At 36.6% G+C, this 12,878-nt stretch overlaps 1 protein-coding gene across 3 annotated transcripts in view; it reads left to right on the top strand.

Annotated features, from left to right (window-relative positions):
- nup214 (nucleoporin 214) overlaps positions 1 to 12,878 on the top strand; it is a 118,956-nt gene that overhangs the window by 31,847 nt on the left and 74,231 nt on the right. For all 3 annotated transcript variants that reach the window (XM_039764391.1, XM_039764392.1, XM_039764390.1), the window contains exons 15-21: positions 4 to 81; positions 1,823 to 1,972; positions 2,262 to 2,420; positions 4,329 to 4,432; positions 6,086 to 6,262; positions 6,824 to 6,909; positions 7,662 to 7,745. In XM_039764391.1, the coding sequence (XP_039620325.1) occupies positions 4 to 81; positions 1,823 to 1,972; positions 2,262 to 2,420; positions 4,329 to 4,432; positions 6,086 to 6,262; positions 6,824 to 6,909; positions 7,662 to 7,745 (838 nt within the window). The remainder of the gene's footprint in view (positions 1 to 3; positions 82 to 1,822; positions 1,973 to 2,261; positions 2,421 to 4,328; positions 4,433 to 6,085; positions 6,263 to 6,823; positions 6,910 to 7,661; positions 7,746 to 12,878) is intronic.

Here is a 12,878-nt window from a genome sequence, read left to right as displayed (position 1 = left end):
CAGCCTCCTGCTCCTGATTTGGAAAAGCAGCTGCAACAAGGAAAAGATTCAAACCCAATCATGGCTAGCATAATGGAGGAGGTGAGAGTGCTGAGGTTTACTAATTTTACACTTGGAGAGATCTTATTTTACACTCGTTTCAGGTGATATTTTAATTATCAGGTATTACATGAAACGGCTGTATGTCGGAACAGTGGGTAGCAATGACACCTCATGAATCTGGTGTTTGACTCCAACACCCATTCATTATCCATGTGGAGTTTGCATGTTCTCTGTGTACCTCAATTCCAGGTACTCGGGATTCACCACACACACTAAACTTTCGCAAAGACTTGTTAGTTAGATTGATTGGTGTTTCCAAATTGGTCTAGTTTGAGTGTACTGGTGACCGTTCAATGGCTGTTTCCTTCCTTATACCCGGGGCTAGTTACACCTCCCTGTGATTCTGAATTAGATTAACTTTTTTAGGGCTAATTATTTTTTTTTCCTTTTCTCCCAGGGCTGTATATTTTTTTCAAAAAAAAAAAAAAGTTTTCTAAAAAGTACACAAAGCAATGGTTTCACACATACAGTAAATCAACATAAAATATTTATTTATAACAAATTTCACTGTGTGTTATGTTCCCTGAGCCTCTGCCGTAAGTAAATTCACATACTTATTACATACCTGTTTGTCTTATCACTCAGAAGCTGAAACACACTTTCTGTTGAAAAATAAAAAAAATAATGGCTGCCTGTCTTTTATTTTCAACTAGCTATCCCCCGTGGCTTTGCCTGCATATTAGTGAAATAGGACAGTGAGGAGGGTCCCACCCAGCTCTCTACTCCTGATGTCACTCTTCCCCCTTCCCTCCGTCCGCAGCCTCTGTCTCGGGTTAGTGCGATTATATCGCTCCTGCAAGCAAACTATGATTCTTAACGCAATGAGTGAAGTCGCAAACTCAACCAGAATGTTCAAGCAAATAGAAAAAAAAGATCTAAATCCGCTTTTGTTTTACAAGTGATGTATGACAGACTTAGTTTTTACTTTTTAGTACACTTTTTAACTTAATATAAGCATGGTTTTTAAAAAGTATTTTTTTATATATATATTATTTTCAACTTTTTAGTCTTGGGTTTGTTTTAGTTTAATTTTATAATCAATATTTTAACACTTCCTTTAATCTATCCATTACTAGTGCTATCTGTTGGTGAAATCTAACTTTTCTTCATGTGAAAATTTCATTTCTTAATTAACATGGATTAATTGATCAATTAGTGAAACTGATTATTGATTCATGTATTGTCATCAGAAGTGAGTAAGTGTGCAACATTTCAAGTAATTTGGGCAACAGGAAGTGGGTTAAATATCGATTCCAAGATTTGTACCAAACAACAAACAGGTAAAGTTAAAATAAGCGTGGTAATAATAATAAAAAAAGAAAGTCTTCTTTTACCTGACCATCCTTTTTCGCCAGAAATTTCATATGTGAAGTTGTCATTGGCAGCGTGCAGTGCACGTTTCTGCTCTCCAGTCCAATAAAACCTGTCTCTTTCTTTATAAACTTTCAGGAGAAGCATAACAGCACATTACATGACTTTCTCGAGGCTGCTTAGTCCAATTAGTGGTCACAGAGAGGCAAATCCTCTCACACCAGTACTGGCTGCAAAGCAGGGATCAAGCTTGGACAGGGCATTGGGCCATTGCAGGGGCCCACTCATGTATGCCACATACTTAGCCTATTTTGAATCACCATTTGACATAGCAGGGACATCTTTGGGGGAAGTGGGGTGGGGATTTATGTGAAGCAGTTGTGATTTAATTGATCTGTTTTCTCTACAGATTGAGCAATTTAAAAATGAACTAAAAGATCTGAAAGAGAGAACAGAGAAAGGAAATTTCAAAGTTGGCACATCTGATGAAATGAAAGAGCTGAGGAAGAGAGCAGAGGATCTGCATGTCTTTATCTTGGAGATCAAAGAAACCACAGAGGTATATCTATATTTTATTATTTACTAATTAAGAATTCAAACCGACTGTGACAAGCCTTGTTTGGTAGGAAATGCATTTTCAGATGTGTATGCATAGAACTTTAGTATAAAAAAAAATCTGTAATATAAAAATATTTGTTGCACCACATTTGGAATCATGGGAAATGAGGCTAAACACCAAAGGAAAAAAAAAGCCTTTCCAGAAGCCATAAAGTCAAAAAATGTGTTCTTTTACTAAATGTCAACATCAAATTGTTAAACTTCTTCCGCATACCCCCTTTATTTTCCAGTCCCTGCACGGAGATATTGGAACATTAAAGACTACAATGTTGGAAGGATTTGCAAGTGCAGAGGAGGCAAAAGGAAGAAATGAACGAAATAAAGACCACAGTTACCAGCAGCTGCTATACAAAAAACCCCTGGACCCAAGAAGTGATTCACAACTTAAGGTGTATATACAGTACATTTTTGAATTGTGGTTAAATACTGCCAAGGATGCTCATCAAAATATAACTTAATATGCTTAACATTCTTAAATTTGCTGAATCCAGTTTAGTGTTCTGGAACCATAGCTTATCCTGACAGTACTGAGTGCAAGTCTTGATTTATCACTACAGAGATGGGTCTGTTAGAGGGTTCTCTGTCTCGGATTCATGTAAGGCCAAATTAGAGTTACATGTTCAGTTAACACAGACGTCTTTGGCTTGTTGGAGGAAACTGAAGTACCCGTAAAATGCCCCATACTGACAGCTACAGAATGAACAGGCTCTGTCTGCTTTGTGTTGTCTTATATATAAACATCTGCGTGTGGAAGTGTGTGTGTTTGTCTGTCTGTCTGGCCCTGAAGTGCGAGGCTACAGCATGAAGCTCAAAGAGCCGGCAAGACGGCCCCCAGTAAATGAGTCAGAAGAAGAAGGGAGTACAAGGCTACAGCATGAAGCTGAAAGAAAGCAACTTTGTCACCAAATGCACAAGCGAAGCAAGCACATTGGCAAAATGAAACCTCTGAGGAGAGAGAAATTTGCTTAGACGCTGATTGACAAGGGGGGCGAGCATGTCTGCAAAATGAAACCTCCAACTCTGCATTTCAGTTTTTTTTTTCTGACGATTTCAATAGTTTCTAGGAGCAAAAGCCCAGGCTTACACAGTTAGTATTTTAGTAAAAGCATACACGTGCAAATTGTAATATAAAATGAATATTACCAATGTCAGTTATGTAGTACTAGGGTGTTGTACCGTGTTAGCCATTATGAGAATAGTGAAAAGTCAAGCAAAATGACACCTTTTAATGGCTAACTAGAAAGAACTTGCATATTGTAATCTTCTTAGTTAGCCAATAAAAGGTGTCATTTTGCTTGACTTTTCACAATATCAGTTATGAAATGGATTAATTAACTCATTTTGCTTTTTCAGAATATACACCCTTCTCTGTGTGTGTGTGTGTGTGTGTTTGTGTGCGTATGTATGTATACATGCATGCACATGCCAAACACAAACCATAGGGAACCCGAATATTTAGAACATGCTGAAAAGAATCAATTCTACACACTAAGTACATCTGGCTGCAGTGCTCAACTACTCAAGAGATGCGTCCGGTAATCAAGTTGAGATGATATTCTCTTAGGTCTACCAGTCAGTAATTTGTTAAATCATGATTTTGTTTTAATAGTGGTTAGAAGATGAAGTCCAAAATCAGTACCTTTCCCATTCTTGATACACAGTAGATAGAGAGGTAGTACTTTATTGATTCAAAAAGAAAAAGTAACTTGCTCTAGTAGCAACATTGAACATAGACATATTTTACAAAATGGGGAAAAAAACACAGTGCTAAATATTTCTTAAGAATAATATTGATACAATAATATACAGCATGTTCAGTGCCTGGCGTGTCATATTGGCTGCAGGTCCTCTAAAATCTATTGCTTAATCGCTATACCACTGACACATCATGGGTAAAGTGACTCTGTAGGGGGTCCTTTGCTAGTGTAGAAATATGGGATGATTTGATTACAAATAACATTTTGTGTGAAAGTGTCAGGTAAATAAATCAATGGCTCATCAGCATATTGCCAGATTTTAAATAATATCCGTGTTTACAGTATATTATACACAGTTTTAAGTTTTGAAACTTTTTGTATTGGAAAGAAATATCCTGTGAAGATCATTTATCCTATTTTTTGTTTTGTCAAAAACTTGTTTTACAAGTGGAAGAGAACAACCATCAGTAAAACCGAAAGCAAAGTTCACTTCAATCAGTGTAGTAATGGTACTTCTTTGAAGTGCTACTTTGTAAGTCTTAATTTTAAAGCGATTAAAGTGCTATAATTCAAATTAACACCATTTTCTTTCCCTCTCAGAAAATCCGACAATTGTACCAATATGTAAAGTTTGCAGTGGAGGATGTGAATGATGTACTTGATTCAGAATGGGAAAAACATTTGGAAAAAAAGAAGAAACTAAGGTATTTCAGTGACAGCAACATCTTTTTGGCTTTAACAAGGTTACACCATAACAGACATACTTGTTGCTTCTCTGCATGTTTGCCGTGCCCCTCCTGTATATCACTCCAATATCTTTGTTTTCAGGAGATGGTGGTGTTGTACTTTTCAGAAATATTACCAGCTTAATATATAATTTTACATTAAAAAACACATACTTGTTATAAAGACAGATTAAAAAAATTTTTTTTTCCTTCAGTAGCTTTACATGGGGGGAAAAGACGATGCTTTTGGAATTTGCAGGGCAAGCTGGGAAATGATTCATTAGAGCATTCATATATTAATTTTATCAAAATCATATGCCACAAGTAGAATTTGAAATATTTTCAGTACTCATCACATTGCTTTGCCACTTTCTTGGATAAACCAATCTGAGAATGACTGCCCATTTAAAGTTGGAAGGAAAAATTAACAATGTTTTTTGAGTTAGCAAGTCATGCAAACACCAGATAGGATTCAGTTTTTCAGTCAAAGTGACCGACGTACAGTACAGTCAAATGATGGGTCCCAGATGGAGCTGTAAGTCGGAACATGACTGTATTTCTAAAGTTGTAAAGTAATTTTTAAAATGTAGAATTAGTCACTCCAGACATTTTTTTCAAACTTCATTTTAGAAGCTATTTCCTTATCTACAAGTTTCAGGAGTGGAGCATTTCCATCAGCCATAGTCAAATTTGACATAAATGGAAATGCAAATGCATTCTTTCTCCACATACTACAGTCAACTCAGAAGAAAAGACAAAAGCATCATTTAGGACAGTGGAACCATTCAGGTGGGCTGCCCTGACCCTTTTGTAGCTCCAAAAATTGAACACAGTGGTTGGTGTCGGGCATATCTGAAGTTGACCTGCCATGTCTTAATGAGACAGTCAAATCTTTGGCATCATTATAGAACATTAAAGTTATCTACTGAACATGAGGCATGCCACTTTGGTGTTGTATGGTCGTTTCAAGCCGACTGTTCCCATTTTAATTACAGGGTAGAAGCTGCAATGTAATTGACTGTTAAATGCAGAATTACAATGTCCTTCTGATTTATATCTGGACAAGATGGGGACTGCCAGGTGTAAATGTAATTCAGCTAAATTATATATGGATATAATTTATTTGTGTAACGCTCTTTAAAGCAAGTGTGAGAGAAAACTAACAGTATTTGCTGGCCATATGTAACAATAGTTTAGTTTATGTTTTCAATATTGAAGCAATTTTGTATTTATTTAAATATTGAGTTTTTAGTTGTAAGTTTGACACCCCTGCTGTAGCTTGATTTTCAAATTATTTTATAATTATATTAGACATCTTGTGGCTCCCCTGGAATTTAACTAGAGCTCCCCCAGTTGAACACTACCTGGATGCCAGTTGCATTCATTTTCAAAGAGATTTTTTAAATAATTGCAATATATAGAAGGTTCTCCTGCCTAAAACTTTACCAGTCTTATACTTTTTAGCAAATTCCCTTTTTAACCGAATAGGTAGTAAAACCTGTTTTTTGATCATGATTTTATTTTGTACTTTTTGTTGAGATCATGTTTTTAGATATGTTTTATTGTTTCTCTTGATTAAATCATTGATTCTGCAATATTATATCTTCCTTTTTTTTTGGTCTACTGTTTTAGGCGTCTCATTGTTCCTGAGAGAGAATCTTTATTCAGCACTTTAGCCAATCATCGTGACATCATCAACCAAGAGAGGCAAAGACTGTGTATGGTTATGGACAGCTTACAAAAACTGAGGCTTTACAACAAAACGTCTCAGTGGAATAGTTCCATTGCACCATTGAATACTGAGCAAGGGTAAGCCATTCATTCTTTTGAAATTATTGGTGGCAGTTGAATACATATTAATACAGCTTTTTTTTTATGAAAATGCACCATAATTATTTGATTAGCACTGGGTGCCTTATCTCAAATGCTTGTTTTTGTTACATAATGTACTGTATATTAGAAATAATTTATGTATTAGTTCTAAAACATCATAGAGTGATTTTTATTACATTCATAGGCATATATTCAGTTTATCCATCCATCCATCCATTTTCTAACCCGCTGAATCCAAATACAGGGTCACGGGGGTCTGCTGGAGCCAATCCCAGCCAACACAGGGCACAAGGCAGCAACCAAACCTGGGCAGGGTGCCAACCCACCGCAGATATTCAGTTTAATTATATTTAATCAATAATATGCTTCATATGTGTAGTTAAATTTCCCTTGGGTCAAGTAAAGTTGTCTGACATTTACTGTTTAAAAGAATTTGTTTCTTTATGCATTATCCATCTTAATAAATGCTGGGTATGGTCAATTCATAGATTGACTTATTGAAAATGTCGAAACTTACACTTTTTTAATCTCTTATAGTCTTGATACAGAACTAGAAAGTCTACGTGAGGCTTTGCTGAAATCAACTTTGGAAACCTCTACTAAACCTCCATCCAAAACCCCTGGTAAACAATTTTTATATAAAATATAATAAATCTAGTTGCTTGTTATAGCTTGGCACCAACTAACGTAATGGTAAAGAAAAGATCAAACTCATGAGCACTCTTTGAATGCTGTTATAGTTTTACATTGCAAATGCACTTACCATTGTTCAGTGGAGCACTGAATATTAATGTATTTCTTACAGTATAGTATAGTCAGGTCATTATATTGTTTTATATATATAATAAGTATCTCTCACTGACTCGGGCGCAGACGCGAGTGGCAGCCTTTCCAGCAACTCTGTGTATTTGTGAATTTCCCCTTGGGATTAATAAAGTGTCTGTCTGTCTGTCTGACAGACAGTCTAGTATATGTATGTAAATATGTTATGGTTTTTGTAACAAATGACAAAGACTTTGGTAATTTTGCACCATCATTACTTGTGTGTATTTAGTGTACTATCGTGCGATACTGTCCCATAAATAGTTGAACTCTGTATTGGCGCTGTTACATGTCTTTCCAGAGATATTCTTTCTCTCTTTGACGTGTAGCATTATTTTTGCATTTGTTTAATTTATAAATCAGTTTAATTATTGGCGCAGAGTAGTTAATTAAAACAAAAAATGATAAAGACCACACAGTAGCCTTCTGGTTTAAAGTCCAATGGACTGGCTGCTAAGACTTACTGCCTGTCAGTAGTGCTAGTTTTTGTTTTTTTTTTTGTCTTTTCTTATTAAATGATGTGTGTTGACCCATTTCGTCTGTGTCTTTTCAGAAAAGCTATCACCAGCTAAGCAGAATCAACTAAGAAGTTTTCTTTCAAAAAGGCAAACTCCTCCAGTTCGATCTACTGCGCCAGGTAATACATATGTTCATTTTGTTCAAAAACAGAACTTTGCTTAGAGCCCTTGGGGTCTTCCTCCTTGGACAATCGTGGACGTCATCATTGTAGAGGGGGATTGTTTTCCCCTTGCAAGTGGCAACCCATCACAAGGCATTCGGCAAAATGTTTGCAACCCTTTCTTACTCAATACTATTGTAATTCACAACTCCGGGTGACCCAAGTTACGAAACAGTGGTTTATATTGTAGGATTGTTACGAGTATAGCTTTACAAATGAAAATGAATATGGGAGAAGCAGGCTTCAATATCTGTATTTAATAATTTAAGTCATTAGGCATTTTGTTGGTACACTTAGTATCATGGAACCATTGAAAATAATGAGTTAGAAATTAAATTGGATATATCTCTCTATTATAATAAAAAAAAAATCCTGGGACGAGATCAGAATTTTTAGCCTGATTTGAGATGTGACTTTTTCAGAGAGATACTTTCATGTCCTGCGAGATGAGATTTTGTGCCAAGAGATTTAACCACATCTGGGCCTGCAAATAAAAGACAAAGAGTAGATGACAAAGTAGAAGAATTCAAAAACGTTGGCGTGATACACATGCAGAGCAGGATAGAGATAATAAAGTACTAAAATTTGAAAGTCTCAAAAAAATGATAGTAAAGATCACAATGGTGCAAAGAAATGAAACTTATTACTCGGTAAAATAACAGAACAGCGAAAAGAGATCAAATATATTGTTCGGATTTACACTTTAAGTCGAAGACTTGTAGATCGTCTAATTTGTGTTGCCATCAGGGAAAAGTAGTGTTTCTTTCCAATGAAGAGGCGTATCCACAAGAATTAAAAGATTTGTTGTTTGGTGAAAGTGAAATCCACATACTCGAGCGGCAGAGACGTGAAGTGGCTGGTGCGTAGCACAGTCCGGTAGGGTTGGTGAGCGAAGCGAGCAGGGGGCAAAGCCCCCTAGTATTAAAGAAAGATTAGGACCTCTTTGAGTCAGGAAACAGTCAGGAGGAAGCTTGTCCATTACCTTTTATTTTCTCTTCAGCAAATGCCTGAAGAGGGAGTATTCTTGTTATATCAGTCTACTGAGGGACAGTGCCCTGGGCAGAGGTTGTCAGCTAATGGTCACAGAATACAAGTAAAGAGCTGTATTTATGATAAGTAAATTTGCATACATATTCATCTAACACTTACTCTGAAAGGTTCAAAAGACATGAGGTGTTTTATAACCAGTTTTCATACTACAAAATAAAAGTCTTATTTTACTATATTCTTGATCTTTTCCAATATTTCTTTGATGTTCACTTGACCTTTATCTTGTTTCCTATATGCTTGAACAAGTTCTGACATTTATTAACCCCTTATACTATGGAAAGCATACCAATCAGTACACTTTATGCACAGTAACTGTATTATAACGAAATTACTGTTTGACCCCAAGTCTAATTTTTCTTTCACACTGACATTGGGTTTTATCTCACCAGAGCAATTAATATACAAATTGGTTATGATTTGGGAAAGGCAATCAAGTTTCATAATGACATCATAACTATGATTGATAGTTATTGATTTTTAGAAAAATCAAAATTTAAAATGTGTTCTTTGTTTCAAAGCTATTCTGTACGTTATTTAATTAATAAGACGTATCATCTTTTTATAAGCACTTTACAAGTTCTTCTGTTTACATGTCATGTCATTTTCTAACCTGCTTAATCCAGACAAGAGTCATGGGGGGTGCTAGAGCCTATCCCAGCTGGCACAGGGCACAAGGCAGGAACAAACCTTGGACAAGCCACAGTACCCAGAGGAAAACCACACAGACAAGGAGAAAACATGCAGACTTCAAGTTGGGAGGACATCGATCGCAAACCTTGATCTTCTTACTGGCAGGCAGCAGTGCTTCAACTGCACCACCATGCTACTCACTCTGTTTACATGCATAGAAACCTTTTCAGAGTTTAGTTTTCCAAAACATCCAACTAAAAAAAATTATTTTAAATCACTTCTCAGAATAATTCTGGTTAAGGTGTACTGACTTACACAGTGGTGATTATTGGTGACATATTCAGAACAGGTTAATGTACTTCCGCATTCCCCACCTTTTACTCATGTACAGGGTGGTCCAGATCTAATTATGCAGATTCAGATCGTCTGGATGACTTCGATTTATGCGGGGACGATTCCAGTTCAGCGTGAAGACAATTCTTCATGTCATCAGTTTGCACACTTCTTGATGGTCTGGGATTTTTCGGGTGATTTTCTATGTAATAAACTTAATAAGTTACAGTGTAATGAAAATTGCATAATTAGATCTGGACCACCTTATAGAGCAACCTTCAAACGAAAGAGAATTCACTCGTAAAGTCATCATTACATTTTTTTTGCTGCAGCAGTAGTAAATTTTAAAACTCATTTTCGTGGTAGTAAAAGTGGAAAAAAATATCACCAGAAGAGCTGTTAATTATGCATTTAATTATGCTTGGATGCTTGAAGCACAGCAGTCAGAAAGTAAACACTTAATGAATTTTTAAGCAGATAAGCAGTTTGTTACATGTAGTCGATAATTAAACCCATGTACATCACTTGGAAATGTTTGTTCATATAACAATAGACTTTTCCAACCATATTCCATAAAACCTTTTTTTAATGACAGGATTGTTAGGAGCTTGTGCTTATTCTGACAATGCCAAAACCATCCCAGTACTAACCCCTAAATCAACACTGGGTTCACAGTCAGATTCTTTTTTACTATTGCTGATTACGCTAGCATGCTTGTCTTTGACGTGAGAGGTGTGACGAAATGTGAAAATTCTTCCTAAACGGCACTCGACCGGGAAATCGAACACGGGTCCCTGGAACTTCGACACAACAGTATTAAACAGTGGACCGCTATTTTTATTTTCGCAATGCTTTAATATAGATTCTCTGTCAAGAAGCCATAGACGCTATATAATGCTGATTTATTTATTTATTTTTATTTTTTTTTCTGTCCTCCACCAGCTTGTATCAGGGTTGAATCTTTATACATTATTAAAAGCATAAAATTATATTTTATGCAGTTTATGTTGTGGTTTTAGGAAGAAGGTTAAATCTGTCATTTGAATTGTCTGGACCTTCATGTCTATGAGTTAAATACAGAATTTTAATAGTAATATAATTATATATAATAGTAATTATTTATAGTTCACCTTGTCAAGAGGTTTATTTACCTTGGCAGTGACTCTTCCTATGAAGTCAGTAGACGGATTGGGAGAGCATGAGGGGTCATGAGGTTGCTGGAAAGGTGTGTGTGGTGCCCCCGATATTTCTGCAAAAGGATGAAGGTCCAAGTCTTTAGAGTCCTTGTGCATCTTGTTTGCGAGACATGGACGCTATCCGGTGAGCTGAGATGAAGACTGGGCTCCTTCGGTATTGTGTTTGTCCGGAAACTCCTTGGGTACCGCTGGTTTGAATTTGTGCTGCTCATGGAGTCCAGAATGAGGCACATGACCTGCATTGTGAGGGAGCGTCAGTTACGGCACTATGGCCATGTGGCGCGTTTCACAAAGGGTGATCCGGCTCATAGGTCCCTTCATTGTTGGGGACCTGAGTGGCTGGACCAGGCCAAGGGGTCTCCCACGTAACACCTGGCTGCGGCAGATAGAGGGTCACTTCCGGAGGGTGGGACTGAACCACTTGTCTGCCTGCGGGGTTGCAATCCGGGATCCCAAGCTGTTTCGCCGTGTGGTGGGTCCGGCAACGCACTGTACCAGTGCATGCTCCCCGACTTGACTTGATCTTAGGAAAGTGTTATTATTTTCTAATAACATTTACTTTATTAAGGTGTATAGTTTCTCATAGCCCTGAACTGGAATAAGCAGGTTTGTGAAAGTTTTAGTATATTGGACATACTGCATAGGATATGAATTATTCACTTGCCATGTTTGAGGAGGGAAGGAATACCCGTTAAAAAGAGAATCTGCATACTTCTTATCTGTTTGTTTTATGTTTATGATTTCAAACATTAATACGTGGCCACCAAGGATTCAAGAGTTTTGTTTGAGAGAACAAAGTGCATACAATAATACACAGATTTAATCAAAGATACACACACATTTAAAATACAATAATACAATCATTGTTGGTTTTTTTTTTTAAGAGATCACATAAGAGAGCCACTTAACAAAAGAAGGCAAATGTATTTTTTTCTCATCAGTATATCACCCTTTCTCACAAGTTAACTTTTTTTGGTAATAACTGACTATCCTCACTTGACTATTGTTAATTCTGACCCTTCTCCTCTTATTCTGGACCTTCTCCAAAGGCACAGTTTGGGAAATGTTTTAAGCACTTTTAAGCTCATATGTTTCACATAAAAATAAACTGCATATTGGGAGGACATCAGAGCTGATCTCTGAGGTTTCTATAGTTCATGAAGCTTACGGAAGATAGTGGAGCAATGCACTTTACACCACAAATAGAATTCATCTCTTTGACTAAAAGAGAAACAGAACAACTCGCTTAGAAGTCAACCTAATGTAAAGAATACAGTTTTTTTTTTCATAGTATGCAAGTGCCACAAATGAGTCTGTGCAGAGAAAATGTGTAAATTCTCAGCAGTATGTGAAGTTCTGTGGGTTTACTGCATCCTGAAGAATGGGCAAGCCAAAAACCCAAACCCAGTGCTAACCTTGTTTAATTGGAATTCAAAACAACCAGGTGTTAAATGGACTGTTTTACAGAGACCTAAAAAGATGGTGCCCGGGCACTAGATAACTTTTCTACTTCTCGGCTGCAAAGTTGTGTAAACTGAAACTTTGGAAAAGACTCAGCTGTCATTAATATTCTCTTGTTTGGCTGCCCAGGGACATGATGTCATGTTAAAATTCCTGTTTCTGTAGCTTTCTTGGTGCTTCTGTCAGTCCTAATTGCCATCAATTTGTCAGCAATCCTGTAGTTAAGATAAAGAGAACTTTATTTGTCCTCAAGGGAAATTTGGCTTTTTTCAGAAGCCTTTTCAATAAATAAATAAATAAATATATATATATATATATATATATATATATATATATATACACACACACTAGGGGGTTCGCCCCTGCTCGCTTGGCTCGCCAGCCACTTTGCATCTTTGCCACTCGCATTGCGAAGAGGGGG

Source organism: Polypterus senegalus, chromosome 9, assembly GCF_016835505.1.
Source record: "Polypterus senegalus isolate Bchr_013 chromosome 9, ASM1683550v1, whole genome shotgun sequence".
NCBI lineage: Eukaryota > Metazoa > Chordata > Cladistia > Polypteriformes > Polypteridae > Polypterus > Polypterus senegalus.
Note: the sequence above shows the minus strand (reverse complement) of the source record. Positions and strands in the feature narration are given on the sequence as shown.